This window comes from Sphaeramia orbicularis, chromosome 3 (assembly GCF_902148855.1).
Source record: "Sphaeramia orbicularis chromosome 3, fSphaOr1.1, whole genome shotgun sequence".
In the NCBI taxonomy this organism is placed as follows: domain Eukaryota; kingdom Metazoa; phylum Chordata; class Actinopteri; order Kurtiformes; family Apogonidae; genus Sphaeramia; species Sphaeramia orbicularis.
In genome coordinates, this window is record NC_043959.1 from 32,847,426 (window position 1) to 32,872,027 (window position 24,602).

The 24,602-nt window shown below is 37.7% G+C and overlaps 1 protein-coding gene across 1 annotated transcript in view; it reads right to left on the minus strand.

Annotated features, from left to right (window-relative positions):
- adamts18 (ADAM metallopeptidase with thrombospondin type 1 motif, 18) overlaps window positions 1–1,464 on the minus strand; it is a 96,463-nt gene extending 94,999 nt beyond the window's left edge. Inside the window, exons 1-2 of the mRNA XM_030129385.1 lie at window positions 1,052–1,464; window positions 689–749 (exon numbers count right to left, since the gene is read on the minus strand). Of these exons, the coding sequence (XP_029985245.1) occupies window positions 689–749; window positions 1,052–1,156 (166 nt within the window). The 5' untranslated portion in view covers window positions 1,157–1,464. The remainder of the gene's footprint in view (window positions 1–688; window positions 750–1,051) is intronic.
- Window positions 1,465–24,602: the final 23,138 nt, after the last annotated feature.

Genomic DNA, 24,602 nt, shown 5'->3' on the forward strand with positions numbered 1-24,602 from the left:
CAACTACACTGCAAATGCAATCAAAATAACTGAAAATGGTCTCATCTTACATTTAGTTTGGTATAAAAACTTGGAGACAAAGAAAAAATACAGCACCAGCTCTTTTTTTTGCAGGTTATGTTTCAGAACTGCTTACAGGAAACACAATCTCTGACACCAAATCTGAACAGTTACTCAGAGGACAAGAAATCATATGGATCACAGATGGTTTTTAACAGAAGCTGAACACCATCATGATACTTCCATGCATGTCAGATAGAAGTCAAGCAGAGGCTGTAAATATATGATGTCCTAATTTCACGCAGATGTCATGGTGTTCAGGTCAAATGAAACACTAAAAACTCCAGTCACTGATAACTCTGACAGTCAAACAGGGACAGGAACAGATCAGCTGTGATAAGACCTTGCATTTCTTTCTCTTTTTTTCTAGTTTTTAATGATTTTGCAAGATAAATCTGGACTAAAAGTTGTTAACTTTGCATGTCTTTCATTATTAACAATCTCTAAGAAGGAACACAGGACACTGAAGTATTTTTAACTTCTTCTTTAGGGAGCTTTTATTGTCTGTGGGTAACTCTGGTACAATGACTTACCACACTGCTCTCATGTATCTCATTTTATTCCCACTCTGTCTTCAGTCATGCCAGCTGGAAGAAACATCAGTACATGTCAGAAGACAAGCACTCACCGTGATTTAATCCTTGGCTGTGGCTGGCCGATACGGTGTGGGAGCAGTAAATATGCAGCGTCTGCAGAAAAATCATAAATAGACAGGTAGCAACAGGTTCCAAACTCTAACAGGAGTGGGAGCAAAAAAAGAAAAAAAGAAAAAGAAATAAAGAAAAGCGATAAATGAAGTCCCCTGAAGACACATATGTCAGCACAGCTTTTAGATTCGACTTTAATTTGGGATGACAACAACTTGTCTTAGTTTTACCACAAGTAATAACAACAGCTGAGTTTGTTTTCCATGTAAATCGCACTGAAAGGTAAATATTTGGTTCTGTTCCTGACTTTAAGACTATAAACATACTTATAGTGTGGCACCTGCCTTTATAATATTCCAGGACAACAAGGTGGACAGCAGCTTGACTGAAGCAGTGCATCCGACCAGCGGGATGGGGAAAGTCCATATCAGAAGGAAAAGGCAATCCATGATGTTGGCATGCAAAGCTCACACCTTCCCCGTTACCTCCTCAAAGAGCGCAAAAGTAGCAATAATAACCTGCGGTAGCGCATAACGCAATTTGCACGCATCGTTTAGTAGTTCTGGTCCACACTTTGCGCGTTCAGGTGAACTCTGCAGGTTGCAGGAGCCGGCGGTGCGCGCAGACGAGACGTGCACTCATCAGTGTGTGTGAGTGTGTGTGTGTGAGTGTGTGAGTGTGTGTGAGAAGCAGCAGGTAGTGTGTGTGTGTGTGTCGGGGATCACCGAGAGAAGTGCTGACTGAGCACTCAGCCCGGCTCTCTGAGGGTCGGCCCGTAGGATGGAGCACAAGTCAGAGGCCAGCAGCCAATCAGCGAGCAGCATCATTTACCACGAGCAGATAAAAGAAGAAAGAGATTCTCCTCTGGCTACGGCTCTGCTGCCTTCACGGACTGCTCGGAAATATGTACTTTTACAAGTTTAGTGAGCAGCAGATTTAGCGTGTGTTTAAGTTAATTGTGTGATAGAATAGAATAGAATAGAATAGAATAGAATAGAATAGAATAGAATAGAATAGAATGTTTGTTAGTTTAGTTAGTTTGTTTATCGCCCCCTTAGGGAAATTCATCTTTACAGATCATTATACATCTCCATCTCACTTTGCATATACATATTAGACAGACAGACAGACAGACAGACAGACAGACATAAAGTAACATTCGATTTAGACATACATATTAAAGGCCCATAGAGGACAGCAGGTTAAAGCACACATATCATGGACACATAGGGAGGAACAAGGTGGACATGATATGGAGGACATATAAACATAGACAGACATTTCTATAGAATAGAATAGAATAGAATAGAATAGAATAGAATAGAATAGAAAGTTTGTTAGTTTAGTTAGTTTGTTTATTACCCCCTTAGGGAGATTCATCTTTACAGATCATTATACATCTCCATCTCACTTTGCATAGACATATTAGACAGACAGACAGACAGACAGACAAACAGAAAGTAACATTAGATTTAGACATACATATTAAAGGCACACAGAGGACAGCAGGTTAAATCACACATGCCATGGACACATAGGGAGGAACAAGGTGGACATGACATGGAGGACATATAAACATAGACAGACATTTCTGTAGAATAGAATAGAATAGAATAGAATAGAATAGAATAGAATAGAATAGAACAACTGATGTGTTGATGAGTTTATGGCTGTCATTTTAACACTTGTTGGGCTTTTACATAAACAATATAATAAACACATAATTTAGGATCAACATGTTAACCTTTCACCATACAAGCCAATAAAATACATATGCACACTCATCACAACAAGCCTTTAAATGACAAATATACTAACACTACATTATACAGAACTCCAAAATACACTGTTGTCCATAAAGTTGGAATAATTCGGTTTCCAGACACATCCCTCTTTTTATTCCTATGTCTACACATGGGTAATCATCTTTGACCAGGTGCAATGATTACGCACTGAGTCTAAGTTACGCTCTATCTACCAAGAATAAATCACATTGTCACAATAATTTCATGAAAAGAGGTTAAAATATTTGATTCCAACTTTAAGGGCAACAGTGTACATACCACAGAACCAGCACTACACATCATAAACCGTAACGCTCCACAAATAAAATATAACATTCATAATATACATATAACATTCAGTCACAACCCTGTGGTAGAAATTATCATTACAACAAACTCTTGTAATGCAAAACTCTCTCTTCTCTAGAATTCAATTATTTTAACTTATTCTGCAGAACTCTGGCATATTTTATTTAACTTTTGTAGACCCCGATTAATGCAAATCAGAATATTTTAGTGGAAAATGTTAAAGACCTGTTTGAACAGTTGTGTCATTTTATTGTAAAATTAAATTAAATGCAACCACAAGAGTCATTTCAAAGAAATGCTGTCACTGTTAGACTTCATATTGTCATAAATAATCCCAAACACTTGCCCCAGTAAATTGTTGATTCTATATAAACCGACTGGAAACCAGCTGGAAACCAGAGTGTTTCCATTTCCAACCCAGTCTCCATGAGGGTGTGCCTTGCCCACACATTTAGTCACAGTCTATGTGCAAAAAGAACTTTTGTTTTTACCGTCTTACAAATTTGCACTTGTCTACTCAAAATTTTACTCACAGGATATTTCATTTCCTATGTCATCTTTCTGTCATATAATTTTCGTTGAAGTGGTTGGACTGTTCATAAATAACTAACAGTTATGATGAACAACCAAATAATGCAGATTTCCAGAATGGTGCTCAGGGCTCAGTGACTACTCTCGTGTAACATGATCATCTGCAGAAGTCACTGAAGTGTGTCAAACCATATTATGGCACTGTTTCATCCAAAAAATGTGGAACTGTAAGCAAAATGTTTTATCTGGAGTTAAGAATATAATCATGCTTTCATCAGATTGTACAAATGTTCCATCTAAAACAAAACAACAACACATACAAATATAGCCTGTGCCAAAACAACATCAACTGGGAATGGATGCACAGGGTAACAATTAAACAAACACAGAAATAGTTCAAGAAAAACAGAATTAATGGTACTGCACGGCTTATGGCCTTGAAATAAAAATGGTCTGCATGTGTTTTCTGAAATATTTTAGTGTTGTGCTCAAATTAAAGCTGACACGTTGTGTTTTCTGTAAGCATGGTCCATAACACTTTCCAGAGCCACCAACCTTCTGTTTGTAACTTTTCTGACAACATGTGAAGGCACCATTTTTCTCTGTCCTCCCACTTGCCGCTTGGTTACTGAGTAAGCAATTAAACTTGCCAAAATGGAGTCCTAATGTTTAAGCGTTTTAGTGTCATTTTAATTAAACCTGCTGTGTTAAAGTGACAGGTTGCACACACTTCGACGGCTCACACTGTTAAAGTGTGTGTGTAATCCTAATTGTCATGAACAGGTGGTCGTGCAGTGGCCTTTCCATTCCGGTAGCTGGCAAACACCTGGATAGGTTGCTGGAATGCACCGACAGACACACATTTGAAGTATACAGCCAACTCACTACACAGATATTCACACTCTGCTGAGCATAATAAGGCTTCTCACAGCTCTTGCCAGCTTTTCTGGCAGGGCACAAAACACTGCCCAAATAAAACATCACCTTAATAACCCCTCAATATTCTCATGGGGCTTGTGAATGTCTGCAGTTCTTAGTTGTGTATTCAGAGCAGACTGACCAAATCACCTTTAATGGCATTTAATATAATCCGTCTAAGGGACCAAGGACATGAGAGGAGGGAGCTCTAAGGATACTTAGCTGCTGTATTTTCACAGAATCCTGTGAAGGTAAAGTGATAAATATAAATGTTCTGATACTGATGATTTCTGATATGTACAGAGTTGGGAGTAACATGTTACAAAAGCAATGCATTACGGTAACAGATTACTTTTTGCTGTAACGCAGTAGTGTAAGGCATTACTAATCAATTTTCAGTAATAGTTTACTCGGTACATGTTCAATAGCACTTGACTTACAACACACTTTTTACCCATAATTTAATTGCTCAAATGAAAAAAAAACAAACAAAAAAACAGGGAGACCGTGAGACCTTGAGCAAAAATGCATCAGGACAGATCTATTTCCTGTTGGTGTTCAGCCAATGGGTGAAGACGGCAGAAGACAGTACATTGGCCACATGAACGTATGCTCATTACTAACCCTAACCCTGCTTTCAAGGATAGTTCGCATGATCCCTGTGATCAGCAATGACAAGGTGAGCTAACAGTCCTATGACTAGTGCCACACCCCTGTTCGAACATGTAAAATGTTGAAAAAAATGCACGCGTTCCTGCTGGGATTCAAAACATATAGACTGTAGCATTACTTACTGAGCAATCTGTCCACATGTATTTCAGGGCACAAATTTATGCACCCCAAGGATCTTCTATGTCTTTGTATTTGGGGGGGGGGTTTCTACTTCACACGCGCCATTTAAGTCAAGAGTCTGTATGTAATTCAGATGTAATACAGGCGTCATGTAACACATTGTAATTCTGAGAAAGTATTATTGTAAGGTAAGAAATTACTTTTAAATAACAGTAACAAGTAATCTGTAATGGATTACAGTTTGGAAGTAACTTGCACAATACTGGATATGTGGAGTCAACTCAGTGGAATTTAGCAAAGTATTTAACTATGTGGGTCAACGCAAACCAGAAGGTTGGTAGGTTGGCAGACTGATCCCATGTCCACATGTTGAAGTGTCCTTGAGCAAGACACTGAGCTCAAGTTGTTCCTAGTTGTTGGTGAATTTGATCTAATATGAAGATTTGTTGGTGCCAACATGGGAGGGTTACTTTTATACTACTGCGTTTAAGCAAAGAATTAATTGAAATATTTGCACTTCATGTAGTATTTCCATTTTCTGCTGCCTTTGGGCGTTTTCAGACTGGGTATCCGGATCCATGCTGTACCTGGATACGCTCACACCTTTCCCACAGATGTTGCGTTCACAAGCGTGTACTGTGGTCGGTGCCTGAGAATGAGTGGGTGTTACAGGGCCAAAACAGTAGGTGGTGGTGTGGAAGGAATTCTGTAGCTATCCAACAAACGCAGAAGTGACAAACCCTTACATCATCAACTGAGCGACGGTTCTGTTGGCAGGCGATACTTTTCTATCTGTTAGCCTGTTTGAAGCAAAGAGAAGAAGAATGACCTTCGTTGTCCCTGATATATCACTGAGTGGTTCAGCCGATAAGATGAGCCAGTGCTGTGCGGATCCAAGGCTTTTTCAGGAGACAACAGGAGCATCGTTTATGGTCTCGTGGTGATTAGGTCATTTCTGTTGTCGAAGTGGTGATTAGGTCACTTCTGGTCTTGAGTACGGATCACTTTCACACGGCAACGTTCTGTACTGGAATCCACACAGTCCATACCCAGGACTACCTTCTCTGCTGGCCTCGGGTATGGTACTGGTGCATAGAACATTTGCATTCACATTGATAAAATTAAGTGGACTTTGGGGTCCAACATACTCGGATACAGACTCAGATACCCAGTGTGAAAACACCCTTATACTTCCAATTCACTGCATCATCAAAGACTGTACTTTTACTCAACTAGGTTTGTCTTTCTTTGTTTAGTTACCCTTCATGTAAAAGTATATGTTTATATGAAATAATCTAGTACTATACTTCAAAGTGGGCGACACAGTGGTGCAGTGGTTAGCACTCGTGCCTCACAACAAGAAGGTCCTGGGTTCGATTCCAACACCAGTCGACGGGGGGTGGGACCTTTCTGTGTGGAGTTTGTGTGTTCTCCCCGTGTCTGCGTGGGTTCTCTCCGGGTACTCCAGCTTCCTCCCACCATTCAAAGACATGCACTGATAGGTTAATTGGTTAATCTAAATTGCCCATAGGTGTGAATGTGAGAGTGATTGTTTGTCTCTATATGTTCAGCCCTGCGATGAACTGGTGACTTGTCCAGGGTGTACCCCGCCTTTGCCCCTATGTTGCTGGGATAGGCTCCTAAGTGACCCCCGTGATCCTAGAGAGGATAAAGCGGGTTCAGAAAATGAATGAATGAATATACTACAAAGTGTGCTTGACACAGATAAACTACAATGTCAAATACCCCGACATGTAAAAAACAGAATAATATATGACAGGTCAACATTGATTTCACCATGTGTGTAAAAATACCTAATTTTACGTCAAATATGCTGATTCTGAATCTGAAATCAGAATTTCTTCAGCAAGTCAAGATTTGGTGTTATGCCCGATCCAATATATACCAACAACAAAAGTGACTAAAACATTTTTGATCAATTTGGACCCAAGCCAAGGGACTCTGATACTTAGTTTTTTTCTTTAATGGGCTTGATGTTCATTTCTGTAAGTAAATTTGACCAATTTAGTACATATTATCTGGATAGTGTGAATTCACAATAAGGTGCAAGGTTAGAAAATCACTGTTTTTACATGTTCGCATAAGTCGATATCCTCATGTACTGGGGAAATTCTGATTCCAGATTTGCACCAGCTGTTCAGTGTGTTCTATAATAGTCTAACACTTTCAAAGTACCCATTCTGCATAATGAATACTTATACTTTGGTCCATTTAGCTGACTCTATCTCTGTTCTTTTTCATTAAGTAACATTTTACATTCAGATTCTATAAAGTAAAGGAGTATTTCTGCACTGTTGTATGCCTTTTCTTTTTTTTTTATCTAAGTAAAGGATCTGCGTGCTTCTTATATTTCATTTTAAACTCATCGCCAATCTGCTCTACACAGCTGTGCCAAGAAAAAAGATGACACGCTGAATCCCAGTCGCCAGAATAAAATGTTGCATGTTTCTGCAAACCATGGATACATATAATCTCTATGTGATTTGTTTTTGAAGGAACCACTACCTGTTTTCCTTCAGTCAGTAGACAGGAGGTGGTTAGAGTAGAAAAAACAGAGAGGGTAGTTTGCATCCTGTAGATTTTAGGATAAAGCTCTTTTGATAAGATTAGGGACACTTTGTGTTTAGGTTTAAAGATTAATAAATACATTGTGTGTTTTTTGTTTTTATCACATTTTTCTAGGCTTTTTCCTCTATTGAACCTAGTTTACAGTGAGAGTTTTTCCTCACCTTATCCCAGCGCTGCCATTTCTTAAACTTTATCATAGAGTAAAAATAATAACAATGCCATTGTTTTTATTCCAGCTATAGCCCAATACTCCCTCAAAACACAAAAACCATGAAAGGTTATAACATGATACTGCTGATATATGTACAGATCTAGAAACAACAACTGCATTGTGTGCATTACACACATCCATGATTTGTGGAATTGTTTAATGACAACTAAACACTTTGTTCTGGTGGATAGGTTGGCTCTAAGCATCTCCAAAAGCTTGTACATTCCACATAGCAGGCCAAAGCATGCACAACACACAATCAGCACAGATGTTTTGGCTGCAGCTCTGGGCAAGTTGCTAATCAGCTATTCATTAGTTTATTACGGTATTCATTACAAAATTGCCCTCATGCAAAGACTCCAAAGAGTCTATATCCAAACATCTTCAAGCCGCAAGCCTGAGGAGACCAAAGAAAACACAGTTAGAGCAACACTGACTTAAACCCAGGTAGTGCCATCATTGTGTAAATAGGGCAAGTTGAACATTTTGGCACCAAACAATAGAGAATAAGAACTCTTTAAATTGTCCCATTACGCTATTACTCTTTTCTACTGACAATAAAACACAAGGATAATTTAAAACCCTCACCTCCTAAAGAAAACATTCTTGAAGGAGCGGAGGAATAGAAATCACCGACCTTTTTTTGTTTTCAGTGTATAATGGGACGCTCAGCACTGTGCTTTTATTGACTTAAAACATTGTCCCCTTTTCCAGTTGAGGATATCTCATTATGGGACAAAACTCTTCAGGCGAATAGACACTCTTATGGTTATATTATACCTCATTGGCTCATTACAGAGTCTGGTTGTCATTAAGATCTAAGATGCAATTTTTGTGGCCCTGTACTTGGCCTAAGTGTTAGTGTAAGTGTCAGTGATTTGAGGTTGCTGGGAAATTTCCTGCACTGTACTTTGGAGTGTAATTGCACTGTCATCTACATAGTGTGATGTAGTGTTAGTAAAGAAACACAGCCACACTGTTTCCATATTTCCCAGTAAACTATGAGTTTTTGCACTAGGTCATGTTTGACACTTAGGCGGACTACCTGATTGCTCCGCTCGGGCTTCCATGTCTGAAGCCACACAGAAATACACAACACTAAGATTGGAAAGTGGAAAGATTTGTGGGCTGAGAGGCATTTTCAAGAGTGGCTCATGTGGTTCCTGCCCTTTGTTTGTCCTATCTTGACCTGTTTCTTTCCATATGGGTGCAAGTTCTTTGTCTCCATCTGAAAATGTAGTTTGTATTGCCGGCGGAGGTTATAGATGTTTTCAAATCTGAACAGAGTTACACCCGAGAACACCGCAACCCGTCGCACCGTGCCACTATGTTGACAGACGATGTGCTTATTTACAGCACACTTAAACCGACTGTCTAAAGCCCTTAACGGTCGTGCTCTCTCTCTCTTTCCCTTCCCTCATAATGTCTCTCCCCCGGTTGGGTTGTTGAGGTACCAGGGTCTGTCAGGCCGGCCTCTTGTTTGTTTCCCAAAAGCAATACAACATATCTGGTTGCAGCTGGAAATATAAGCAGTTGGCCGGGGATGGAAATAGATTGTAAGATTTAGAGACCACACTGAGATGAGATGTATCCCTTGAGCCTTCTGTCCTGGGAACATGAGGTGAAAGGAACCAGAGTAAAAGCCTCTGACAAGTTGATGGTATCTCACAACAAGTAGACCATAGGAATGTAAAGGCATTGGCTCAAGAAAACTCAAGTATAGCTAAATACTATTTATTCTAAGGCTCCTTCTGACCTATTTTAACCCACAAAGACCCACACACCCACTGGCGACCAAATCCATCTACTGATCTAAACTGTTTAATACCTGTTGATCCACTAACCCTATCAATACATGTAAATAATTGGTGTAAAATACAGTTTTTCATCTTTTCATGGTCATCAGATATGACCTATTTGGACATTCAGAGGGTCCGTAGTCAATGTGGAAACACCGTCATCTTCTACAACATTGATTCACCAGTAAAATCCATTGAGTTTGATCAATGACAATGGATGCGGGCAATTGTTTTTACATTCAGGTATTGATATCTTTGCTGAAAAAGTCACTTTTTCTTTAGTTTTCTCTATTTCTGATATAATAATCCTCAACTTTGCTCTGAGCTTTTATAAACATCTACATGATCAGTTAATTAAATACACAAAAATACCTGATTTTCACAGGAAAAACATAAAATCAAGAGGATACTATTATCATAAATGGTGATAGTAAAATAAAATTTAAAAAAATTTGGGAACTGCCACAAAAGTAGCACGGGTCTTTATGGGCGAAGTCAATCTGTTTATTCACTGTTATAATTATTTCTGTCTAACATGGCAGAAATGCTGTCCTAGAGTGACACAGCTTAGAATATTTGGGTGGAAATCTACAACCTAGATTTCTGATGAAATGATTTTTTGAAGTTAATCAGGTCTAATAAGAAGTGAATTAGATCAGAAGTCATTCAGTCAGTCGGCAGTATCTATCACGCTCTGTTAACCGAGGAAATGCTGTCTGCACCGTGCCAGGGGTTTTGCACAATCAGCTTAGTAAATCATATGTGCTAATTAATACCATACAGCACATTCACAATTAATGTGAGTATGCGAGTGCAACCACTTTTTTTTTTTTTTTTTTTTACCTTCACTGTGTTCAGTTCATTTCAGAATAAACTCACAGAGACTCTCATCTGCTGAAAAAGACCCTATTCACTATAATAAAAAGCCCATTCACAATGTTATGCCAAATATTACAATACTGCATGTTCTGGGTAAACAGTATTAAAAGTGGAAGGTTGAAGTTTGCATTTGTGCTGACATGAGTCTTTGTTGGAGTCTGGCTGTTTGCTGATATTAACAGACTTCATTTCTATGCTAATGTTAGCTAATACTGTCACTGTAGTTAGAAGAAGAGGCACTGAAGCATTCACATTTTGGATTTTTATACAAAGAAATCACAAAGTCTACAAAGTGTTGTCATGAATGTAGGCAACTGAGACGGTCCTTTCTAACAGGTATTACAATCTGTTCACACATTGAACATAAAACAACTACTACATGTAGACTTCATAAACAGTATGTTACATATTGTACCTTTGACCGTTTATCAGGCAAGTGACTATTTCTGGTCATTTCTACAGACATCACGGATGGACAGCCCACTAATTTTTAATTCATAACTTTTGAACCAGACTAGTTTAAGACAAATATTACACATAATTGTAAAGGTCTAAATGCCATCTTAAACATATTCAAAGGGAAAAATTTAGTTTCAGATATTTTTTAACGAAAAATATCAAAAACTACAGTGTCATGGATGGACAAAAAATTTATGTCTATTTTTTGCAAGAATTACAAAGTTCTCAAAAGTGAAGTTCCTCTGACATTTTCATCCTAAAATGTATTCAGTGTATACCTTAAACCCTCCATTTTCCAACCTAATAATTGGTTAGAGGAAAAAAATATTTTATCGTACCTAAATAGCAAGAGTTTTGACAAATGGCAGCGTCACGGATGGACAACAAAAGTAATTATCAGATTAAACTTTTTTTATTTCAATTATCAATATCATATACATTTATTTATTTATTTTTTTTACAATATTTACAACATACAAATAATATTAACATTATATTCAAATGTATTTTGCATAGATTTATGCATTTATTCATTTTAAACACTGTGTGTTTAGAATATGACATAAATAATATGATAGTCAATATCAATGTATTTGGAATAAGTTTAGTTTATTTGTGAGTTTATAAAATCAACCCAGAATGACGGCGCTTTCCAACCATTCACACTCATAAAACTCCAATTTTTTTCACTAATTTTTTTCTCATTTCTAAATACATTTTCCTGAAAATATAAGTAATTACCTACCCAAAAATATAAGTTTGGTGTAGACTATTGTAATTGCATTTTTTTTTGATCAGATGTTAACCTTTCCTTGACTTCACTCCTTTTTTTTTCTTATATTTTTTATATTTACGAGGGCTGTTCAATAAGTTCATGGCCTCACCCAGAAATACTGGTCGTTATAATACAGGATGTTACATTCTTTCGTGATGGGATAGTGATGCTTGAACATCAATGGACCAAGTGCATTGCTGTAAATGGAGATTATGTTGAAAAATAAAATATAAATGATCAGTCTGTGTTGTTCTGTTCTGGGTGAGGCCATGAACTTATTGAACGGCCCTCGTACTTATTTGATTTTTTTCATTTTTGCCACTTATGAGTAAGGAACCAAATATGGTAACTCCATTAAACTTGATTTCCTACAAGATAATAAAAAAATTTTGAAAAATTTCACAAAAGTAATAATGTCTTGCAATAACACACTAAGGTTGACATTTTGAATTTCAGAGTATTTTTTATGAGTGCCCTATAAGGGTTAAACATGCCAAATTGTTGTGGTTGAGGTTTGGAACATAAACACATTTCACAGATACAGGATGCAGTAGCAAACACCTGTCTGTGCCAGCGTTTGTTATCAGTATATAAGTTGTAAGCTGTTTGTTTGGTTCAAGCCTTAAGGCAGTACAACTGAACTCAATTGCATCTCAAACTGTTGGCTTTCACAGAACAATGCTGCAAAATGTTTTAATACTTTATTGATTAACTACTGGCAAAGTGCTACATGTAGCACCATTAGGCTGTTTTTATTTTACTGTCAGCTCTGGAAGCGATTTCACAGGCTTCAAGTTGCCTTAAGGCCCAGGAGCATAAAGGAGTCCTTGGTTGATGGCATGGACTAGTTTGCGCTGGTCCGAGTACAGGCATCACTCATCACCACTTACACGTTTCTCAGTGCTCTGCGCCACAGGCTTACCCATGGGAGAGGCCTTTTCTTCGAGGCTGGGTGTAGCATTGGCTGACAAAGTGGATGCACTCTGTTTCTAATCAGATGCGGGGCCTATTTACTGAACAGTCAAACACTTCAGTGAAGCCTTAAGAGGAGCAAGCTGTTACCTCAGGAATATGTCAGCTTTTCTTGATTTCTCCCCTTTCCCCCTTGCTTTTGTTTGTTTGTTTTTGCCCATCATGTGGCACTACTTTTTCCATTGTAAGCTCCAGAATGCCAGCTCGAGACACTGCTCCTCTCTGCCTGTATCTGGTCCTCATTTCAGACCTTATAATTTCCTTGCCTCTTGTATCTGTGAGACATTTCGGGGTGAATTTCTGTCTGTTTCTTTCAGGATTATTTTTGGCTGTGTCAGCGGTTGCCGCGGTGGAGGGCATCTGTTTGCCTGTCACTCACATCCTGCCCTTTACAGGCCTCTGTGATCTCTTCCTCCGAGGGCGTAGGAATAGACCAAGCACTGGTCAACCACATATAGTTGTATTTGTAAGACTATGATAACCTTGGAATCTAAAAACCCACAGTTTTGATTTTGACGAAGCCAATTGTGTGATGAATGTGCATGCATGCAGACACTGTATGACATAGTATTAGTCAGTGTCATCGATAGTCTCGTCTTTTTCTGAGGAGCTCTTCTGCAGTCGGGCCTTCTGGCGTCTCTCTCTACCCCCCACCAGCATCAAAGACGTGAAATGCTATAGTTACGCTCACAGATGGTTCATCTAAAATTCTCAAACAGCATCTGTGATATCAGTCATCTATGAAGTTGGAGAGAAGAACACTACAGCTCTGAAGTGAATCTATCATCTCAGGATACATGCCTATGAAAAACATTTTGGACTAATCTATAAAAGAAGAATTGTTATGCTATACATGCAACATCTTTTTAGACTGCATTTAGCGCTGGGGAGTAACTAGTCACATGTAAGAGAATGTAATTAAATATCATTGTGATGAACTGCAGTTACAAGGAAAGTTAATACTGCAATTAAATAAACATTATGCATGAAAATATTAGCAATTACAAAGGGGTTACAGAACTCCTTTCACACATTGACTTTAACAGCTGACCATGTAAAGCACTAGATCCCAACCTTTTTTGGCTCCTGACCCCATTTTAACATCACAAATTTCTGGCGACCCCAGACATTCAAAACGGAGACATTTTTTTTGCTAAAATTAATTTGTTTTTGATCATGTCATAGTTTGCTATACTATGCTGCAAATAAATATCAATTTTAGACGACATAATTCTATGTAATGTAAATTATTGTGGACGGAGGCAGAAAAGCCAGGTGTAGATTACTGCACAAAGGGAGAATTTAATTTTCCTTGGTCAGGATATGTACAGTCAGTCCAGCTTGGATTTACAAGGCTGATAATTAATACTGAAAAAACAATAACTCAAACTATGAATTATGAAAGAGCTGCAGCATCTGAAACTGACCACAATGAACATTTGACAGATAAACAGTACCACAGTGCTTCAGTTTCAGCTTCACAGTTTGTAATACCTTTTATGTATTGGGATTGTCTCTCTCAACTCACCATATATTTTTTTTAGTCCTTTTTTTTTTTTTTTTATCAATTTCTAGAAATTTCAGGTGACCCCATTCAAATTCCAGGTGACCCCATGTGAAGGCCCAAACCCCAAGATTGAAAAACACTGATGTAAAGGTATGTCATCACACAAGAAGCCTTTCAGTGATGGAAATACAACAGAAATGTCATTCTGAAATCAAAGAAGAGCTTTAACATTAGGGCCTAGTGTTGGTTAAATAGGACTTTAGAGGTTTATTGCTTAGCTGAAAAGAATTGTTATGCTAATGATCAAAAATGTCTGTAAGAAGAGACGTTGCTTTTAGTTCATTGCAATATTTACATTATTGTTTTTACAGTAGTCTACAAAAGTTACCTGCATTGTATTTGTGTTTGTGTAACTGTGTATCATGGAAATTATCCACAATTATCTAAATGTTTGCCTTAAGAATACATACAATGCACAATACTTTCATACTCAGTTTTAAATTTGTTTTTTCATTTATCTCTTCTGTGTTGTCTCAGGCTTCATATAATGTAGCCATAATGACATTAAACTCACATTTCCTGTAACCATCTAAAGAGGGACCACGTTATAATCACTTCACTATTCGCCATAGGGAAGAAAATTAGATAAATGCATATCCATATGCTTTGTTTTCATGTGTGTGCGTGGATGTGAAGGTGGGATTCCCCTACTTTCACTTTGAAGTCAAGGGGATCATTACATGAAAAGCGAGATGTCATCAGTTGTCAGCCAGGTGCCAGGAGTCGGGGGAGAGCCAGAGAGACCATTTCCTATCCCATCAGCACCTGGGATTTCTGTCTTTGATGACGTGGAGTGGGCTCGTGCCAGTGGAGGTGCTAACTACCCGGACTGGGTATTTGATGTGTCTGTGTTTGTTGTCGGGTGCAATAAAGACTACTGTTCCTGCAGCGTAAAGCCAGAATATTTTTTCCATTAACTTTTCTTGTAACTTTGAGCCTTGAAATCACTGTGAAATTCCAATTAAGTACATGTCATTCATACTCCAAGTTTGACATATATCTGCACATACACACAAACAGCTGACATTTGTCACACCCAAAACATAGGACCTTAAAATAATTACTATAGATCAGTGGTTCCCAACCTTTTTTGGCTCCTGACCCCATTTTAACATCACAAATTTCTGGCGACCCCAGACAGTCAAAAATAAGACTTCTTGTTTTTGCTAAAATTAATTTGTTTTTGATCATAGTACTTTAGTATATAGTATAGTATAGTATAGTATAGTATAGTATAGTATAGTATAGTATAGCATTGTATAGTTTGCTATATTATGTTGCAAATAAACATTAATTTTAGATGACATTTAGTCTATATAATGTATATTATTATGGACGGAGGCAGAAAAACCAGGTGTAGATTACTGCACAAAGTGAGAATTTTATTTTCTTTGGTCAGGATATGTACAGTCAGTCCAGCTTGGATTTACAAGGCTGACAATTAATACTGAACAAACGATAACTCAAACTATGAATTATGAAAGAGCTGCAACATCTGAAACCGATCACAATGAACATTTGAAAGATAAACAGTACCACAGTGCTTCAGTTTCAGCTTCACAGTTTGTCATGTCTTTTATGTATTGGGACTGTCTCTCAACTCACCATGTATTTTTTATTAGTAAGCTTTTTTTTGTAATATCAATTACTATTACTAATTCCTGACACCAAGGTTGAAAACACTGCTATAGAGATAGTGCAATATGCAGCATATGCATATAGTATACAGTTAAATATAGTATGCGGGAACCCATATGCAATTCCAAACAAATGAAATGAATCTGAGCCAGTCCTACATAATAACAACAACAAATGTGCACACTGCCTTTGTAGTTAACATGAAACCACATAAGAATCAGGCTTGGTTGGTGCAGGGACTTGTAGCTGAATATGGCAGTGCATGAGCTGCACACCTGTGTGAATGTGACTGCATGTTTCCATCCACACAGCTGTGGAGCCAATCACACAGATTGCAAACAGCTGATGTTGCTAAGCCAACTGACGTGCAACTTCAGGACTCAGACGAAAATGATGCTCCATTTCAGGCTTTAAAGAAAACCAGAAAAGGAAAAAAAAAAAACAAGTAAATGGGTATAAAGGAGATGTAATAGCCACCAGAGCAACAACACAAAAAAAGCCTTAGTACTAAATAGAAATGCTAAATAAAGACCAGCACAATTAAATCCAGCCAAGCTCTTAAAGACTGTTCTGAAAATGACCCACTGTCCTCTGATGCTCAACTATTGATCGGGCCAGTTTCTGTCAGATAATGAAGAATGTTGTAACAGCATATGTTTCTGACACTCCTATCTTTATTTGTCTAATAAAGCAATTTGTAAAAGGATTCTGACAAGTGTTCACTAAACAAAGACGGCTAAATTAAGAAGAGTAAATGAATACCAGAGTATTGAATGGGCAAATTACTGTTAACTGTTAACTCACTTCAAATAAAGTGCACAGATAAAACTTCTACAAGGTCTTTTCTTTGACAAAAGTCACAAAAATAACTTTACTCATGTGCTTCAGTGATGCTGGGATAAAATGATGGTATGCAGAAGTAGCAACGTTTTGAAAATCTACAATAACTGCATTTCTACATTTACATACACACAAATACTTCACACCATTAATCTAACTATCTTGATATTCTGAGAGGCTGTTTACACATAGACAGGGATTTTTGAAAACAGAGACTTTTCTCTGTGTTTGTGCCTTTCATTTACCCGACAACGATGGGCATGTGCACTGAAAACGAAGGTTTCTAAAAACTGTGGCCAGATTTCAGCAAATTTCCGTTTTTGCATTGGCTAATAAAAAACAGACTTTAAACACGTTATCCTTTATCTGTTCTGTCCAGTTTAGTGGAAGGTAAATGAAGTCATCATTTATATGCGTGCACAGTCTTCTTCGTGAACTAAAGACAAAACACGATTAAAAACAGACGTAGCTGGTAACGACTACAGAACTAACACAGTTCGACTCAGAGTTCGAACCCTTTTTCATCCCCTCTGTCACATCAGAAAAGCAGTTTGTGATTGTAAAGAAAGTCACCAGCTCATCCATCTGCGTTGCATTGTATTGGTTACCATCTCGGACGCAGAACCAGGAAAACTACATCTCCATAGGTACATAGCAGAAGTAATGTTTTGTTGTGAATCATTGTGTTTCGTTGGCAATCGATCGTCCCACTACACTGCTATCTACAGCCCTGACATGCTATTGATAGTGTAGATATACAGGGCTGTATAAACACAGAGTTTTCTGAATACGATCACGTCTGCACAAGGTTTTTTTTTTGTTTTTTTTTAAATGGAGAAGGGGAAATCTCCGTTTTCAAAAAAAATATCCAGCTACATATAAACGTAGCCTGAATTAGGCCATGATCAAAATTGAGCACGTCCTGAACAACACAATGGATATGCCGATGTTATTATGGTTCAGTGACGATTCTATAGACATGTATGTTTTTGGAAAATGAATCTAATTTGTATGTTTTACCACAGGTTGTGACCTGCAGCCCTAGTTTACACTCAGCTGGGGAAGACACAAAGATCCTCACTTTTCCTTGGATTGAACTGAAAGGAATAATGGTGGAATACTCATTTTTATTAGGCATATAAATATCTTGCCTTTAGAGCTGCGTCTTTTTCAGAAGTAAGGCCATCTATTTATTGAAGTAACAGAAACTACTGGCTAAGAGAAAAATACATACAAAACTGAACAGTGTTTCCTCAGAAGAAGTTCACTGATTTTTATTTCATGTGCTTTAATATTTCTACGTCAGCACATCTGCAGTCTTATGTTTTTGCATCTCTGAACTTATACCATTTTGATTACACTCCTCTGTCCTTCGATGATAATCTCCATCTGCTTGTCCAGTAGCCAAGCATAGGAAGTTTCCAACTGTTATGACTGGGCTGGGTAGAAAGATGACTGGGCGATGTTTTAATATGCTGTTTAATTCCCATTAGATACGGTCTGGTGCTGCCCTGGGGTCTCACTATATGTGGCAAGCTTCCCACACACACACACACACACACACACACACACACACACACACACACACACGCCCTACACTATCCACTGCCCCCCTCTTTGCATAACCAATGCCCTGTGAAAAATGTCCTTTTAGAGCCAACTTCTACAACAACTATAAAGAGCTGTTAAATTTCAAGATATTTTTTTGGCTTTGTATGGGTCATGAAGTGTTTACTGTTAAAGTAGCTGTGAATGAAATATATAAATGAAATGCAAATGTTTCCTAAAAGCTGCCAAATCAATTTTAAGAAAGACAGGTAGTCAACTGTTTTATTATGTTATATTATTTCTCAAAGGCAAGGTACACCACGGACATGTAGAGACAAAAAAGCCATTCACTCTCACACTCACACCTATGGGTAATTTAGACTGACCATTTAACTTATTAATGCACATCTGGAGATTGCCCACCCAGACACAGAGAGAACATCCAAACTCCACACAGATAGGTCCATGCCGGTCAGTGATGAAACCCTGGGATAGATTACAGTCCCATGGAATATTATAGACTTCTAAGCCTGTTTGTCATATTAAAAAAGAAAAGTGTATGTATGTTTGGATATATGTGTTTGGTGTGTGTGTGTGTGTGTGTGTGTGTGTATGTAGACATGTATGCATATTAGTATGTGTATTAGTGCAAGCGCGTCTGCATTTGTTATTGTAAACATATGTGTTGGTGCATATTTATATGTGTGAGTGTATATACAGATATTTTATTTTTTTATTCACTATTGTGACCATGGGCAATGGTATATTTTTATGAGTGGGTGTATATACAGTTGAGGAAATATGTATATGGTTATTAAGTATAGATGGGTATATCTGTGTGTTTTGTAATACTTTGTAAAATCTTCGAACCCCTGCACCACTGTGTCACCTTGGAGTGAAGTGCGCAGATATATTTAGATATTTTAATAAACGTTGTACATTTTTGCATCTAATTATATATTTTTTTCTGTTTTCTACTGCTTTCAACCAATGAGAAGTGTTTATTTTGAAAACCACTCTTCAAATAAAACATGTTCTTCCTGTTTTTCTTCCTCATCTTGTTCTTTATCCAGCATAAATATGGAAGTGTGTTATTTGCGATATTGGCTTTTTTAATTTCTTTTTTAACAAAGTTTTTCTTTTTTTTTTGAGTTAAACAATTTATTTTGTTGATAAAATGCTAGTTGGGACTGAAGCTGTGTTAGTCCATCAACTCCCATGTTCTAAGATGTACAAATACTGTTTTTGTCAAAGGAAATTGGTGGCATTGAAGAGAGTGAAATAATAGCCAATGCGTCCCCACTTCAAAAAAAATCGGAACCTACACTTTAACTTCAAAAGGCAACCTGAATTTTCCTGCTAAACACTTTTAGGCCCACCCACCCAGTATTAAAACCCATCTGTCTGTTAAAACGGCTTCTTACAAACCATGTTTTTAAATGTACTCTCCGGTTACACCCATGTTATCATTAATACAATGTACAGTATACACAGTGTATATCACACTTGAGAGGTTTGTTTGATTCTGTTCAGCCACAAAGCCACAGTCTGACTGACTGTTTGGCTTTGGAAAGGAAAATATCCCAGAAATCCTGTTTATACAATAATGTGATGAGTATCATATTGACAGTTAAAGTTAAGCCATATCTACCCTGGGACTTTTTGCCCTGACTCTAACTGTTCTGTCTTCTGACATAAAATCATAGATTAGATTTCTAAAAATACCTTCAAATTATTGCAACTCATTCACACAAAAACAAACATACACACTGTACCTACACACAGAAATTTGGCTGACATAGAAACTCTTTCAGTAGTTGATCCCAGAGTATATGTGGCCAAGTATTGTTCCAGAGATGAAGAGGATGAAAATGTGGCTGAAAGGCGTTTAATGATGCCAATGAGACAAAATCCAAGCAGCTGTCGAGCATTCTTCTCATCCGCTCTGCAGTGAAAATAGGAAGCCCTTAATAAACCCTTATTGGACTAAATATTTACAGGTCTGACTATAGGGGTAATCTTTTGATATCTTAATGCTACTCAAGAAAAAGGCAAGCCTGAGCCGGAGATAAGAGTAGGTGGATTTGGTGGATGCACCTCCAGCTGCAGACTGACTGAGAAGAACTGGTCTCAGAAAAGGAAAAAAAAAAAAAAAACAGAAAAAGTTTATCCAGCTGATGCACTTTATTTATCTGTAATATGTAAATAAAATGCCAGATTGTACGTGTTTGTGCATGAAACTGGTGGTGCATTTATCTCTGAGTGTATATCATGTAAATGGAGCAGCATTACCTCATTCCATTTCCCCCAGGAACTACATGTAAAGAATAACAGAGGGCGTTTGTTTTGTGTCACACGGCGCCTGGGCGACCTCAGATACCTCCTTAATGGTTTCACACAGACAAAGAGTTGCAGGCGTCAGGTGACAGGTGATAAAAAGAGCTAATGTTTTGCAAAACCTCCCAGTCAGCACTATTCCATTCATATCTAGGTCTTTTCAGAACCTCTGGAGCAGACAGCTTTCCCTTTTTTTTTTTTTTTTTTTTTTTTTAACGGTCTTCTGTTATAATGGGTGAGGCACCGGGGACAGCTGACAGTAAAGGCCTTCAGGTTACACCACACCATGGTACCTGCCCCAGAGTTGCTAATGACAGTCCTGCCTATGAGAAGTAAACAATGAGAAAACATGAGCTGACGGCGGAAAATGACAGGAAGTGAAATCGCACTCTTAGCCTTGGGTCAGTGAAGTATGTTATTAGTCTTTCAATCAGGAAACTGTTCACTCCAACATGTGTCACTCCTGATGAGGTGTCTCTTGAACAATGTCACTAACGCTGTTATTCCAGCCTGTAAATGTTTGGAACGTTGTAAACACTGATAAACAGCTGACGGCTGGATCAGACTGCAGGAGAAGTTTCTTTCTTTGGTTGTTCAAGATGCTTTTTGTGTAGCAGTAAACTCTCATGTCCACATTAACACTAAAAACAGAATGGTCCAATATAGTTGGCTAGACTTTATACATGACCATGTATAGTCTATTGTATGTATATAGAGAACTGTGCTTTTATTCATCTTTCTTTTGAGGAGATGTAATGAGTAAAACCTCCTTAGCACAGTGGACATCTCTTGCAAATGTGTTAACAATTCCTTGGTTTCACACATTTTTTTACACCTTTTTTTCTGTTAGCACAGACCTCAAAGAAAGATCCCCAATTTCATTGGATTAACTTTGTTAAACAAAGACAAGACACAGTTAATCCGATAGAAATTACTTACATAATTACCAATCTCTAACGCAGTGGTGTGAAAGCTTTTACACAAGAACATTGATCTTTATCCTTAAATTCTGTGGGTTGGGACCCAAAATGAGTCATACAGCTGTTTCTACTGGGAGGCCAGTTGACAGAGGGAAACAAGAAAAACACTCGGAGAGTGCAGACCTCCACCAAGACAGATCTGCCCACCCCCGATCACCACCAAAATTTAATCATTTCTTCCTTGTGCCAGTATCAACATTTCCTGAAAATTTCATGAAAATCCGTCCATAACTTTTTGAGTTATCTTGCTAACAAACAAACAAACAAACACGCACACACACACACAAAGCAAAGTGATCACAATACCTCCTGGCGGAGGTAATAATATGAGATAATATGATCCATTTTCCTGCTTGAAACAATAGGCAAGATAATTAATTAAGATTTGTCAAGACTAAAATGTTGAAACAAGACTGGAAACAATATGAAACATGCAAAAAGGTAAAATTGCTTTAAAAGATTAAATCAGATAAAAATGATGCAAGAGACATAAAAAATGGCATTAAAAGAGGTTCAGAGGTCTTTCAGTGTTTTGACATTGAAAGAATGAAAAATGTAGATCTCATAGTTCATAATGTATTTTGTAAGTTCAGGTCCTGAGGACACACTACATTTTTCTTTTGGCTTTCAAGTATTTGGGAACCACTGCTCTATCCATGTGTCCCTTCACTTCAGCATTTCACAAAAACATCTCAAAAATGTAGAAGTGTCGGTGCAGAGGACAGCTGGATTTGCTATCTGTAGTAGACTCATCTGTAGAGGAAAGAGCAGAGTTTGTGCTCAGATATATTCGCTTATGTTTTAGATATTTACTATTTAAATGATCAACATATGTAACAGACATATGGCTGAAGTTAAGATTGAGCAACTTCACTCTCAAAACTGTATTATGTGTTTTGTTGTCTATTGTTTAGTCATTGATTATGACGGAATTGTTTACTTTTGTTGCATGTTTTATATCACGATTTGTGAATAGACAAATGTGTCCAAATGTGTGGAAAGTCTGACATAGGCATGCAATCAATACCTCTGACTAATACTTTAAGACAAATCATATAATGGATGTGAAAAGAAAGGAGTGGACGATAAGAAAGACTGGAAGAAGACAGAAGTGTTAAATAGTTATCGTCATTTACGAGTCAGAGAGATATATGAGGAGCCAAGTCTGTATTATCTCTGTCTCTGAAGCACACAGACAGCTTTACAGACAGCAGGCGTTTTATGGCTCTACTATAATAGCAATGACCCCAAGCAAAACCTTCGCTGGAAACATGGCTGTTTAAAATCTAAACTGGAACTATACGAGCTGCATAATAACCCTATGACATGTACAGTACAAAAGACATGAAACAAAGCAGATGTGTTCATAGGCCGGACCTACTTGGACCTGTCTTGTCGTCATCTACGGCCTCTACAGTACGAGTAAAGCAGATGTGCAGATGTGATATGATGAGGTTTATGGTAGTAATGACAACTATCCTGTCATATGTTACCACAATTTTTCATGTGTCTCACGTCTGTTGCACATTCTTGTTTCAAACATGTATGATCTTTCTGTCAGCTCTAACAGGTCACTTTATGTTGATCCTAAACTCAGCTGCATTTTACTATTTTGCTTCAAAATTCTACGTCAGGGGTCTCAAAATCATTTTCTTTCAGGGGCCACATTCAGCCCGATTGGATCTCAAGTGGGCCGGACCAGTAAAATAATAGCATAATAACCTATAAATAATGACAACGCCAAATTGTTGTCTTTGTTTTAGGGCAAAAAAACCCCCATTAAATTATGAAAATGCTTACTTTTCTAAACTATCCAAAAGAAAAAGATGTGAATAACCTGAGAAAACAGGAATTTCTTAAGAAAAATAAATGCAGTTTTAAAATATTAGGCCTCAACTAATTTATACATGTACATTATGGATGGGATCTACAAAGACACTAAACGCTTAAAATTGTGCTTAATTTTCTTTAGACATTTCAGGTTGTTCATATTTGTTCATGTTATTCCCTCTTTATTGTTACAGGATAGTTTGTAAATGTAAATATTTTCATAGTTTAATGTTATTTTTTGTACCAAAACAAAGACAAAACTTTGAAGTTGTCATTATTTATAGGCACAATGTAATATTTTTTTTCACATCAAACCAAGAAGAAAATATGGAGTCATTATTTTTTTGTAGGTTATTATGTTATTATTTTACTTAAGATCATATTAGTCTGTATGTAGAAACTGAACTAAAATGAGTTTGACAGCCTTGACTGTGGAATTTTCTGCACTTTGCAAATTCATCCCATGGACCGGATTGGTACCTTTGGCGGGCTGCATTTGGCCCCTGGGCCGCTTGTTTGAGACCCCTCTTCTAAGTCATGGTGTGCTCAAAGGTGTTGGTGTCTTACAACCCCAACCACATAACCCACTTCAGTATACCTCCAGCTAGGTATGAGGTTAACCCACTAGGGGTCAGCAGGTGCCAAGTTTACTACTGACACTGTGAGGGCTGCATCTCATGTAGACACACATCATGATGAGGGTTAATCAGTGCAGATCTTCCACACCGTAGTCCCAACAAGCGTGGTCTAGAGAGCGACTTTACCACAAGAAGAGGTAGTGGTAGAAAAATACTTTCCATTGTTTAGTAAAGGTTTGTTTAGCAGATCTGCAATGAAGCTGAGAGCAGCCAAGCACTGCACGGATGTGGTTAGCAAAGAAAGCCACTGCAAGATGGCCAGAAATATCTAAATATCGGTGAGGCTCCTCCTCAAAGTCAACAAAGTTGAAGGGAGATTTTGTAGGAACGCTTGACAAGTTGGTCAAATTTGTTTTCTTTTTTCATTCATCTACCATCAGAGTAAACAGTCATTAATCAAAATAGATGTTAAGCTGGAAGAGAGGACCTGAAGTGATACAAACTGTGAATGGAAATGATACAGGTTGGATAAACTATTGGAGAGGGTTTCCAAAAGATT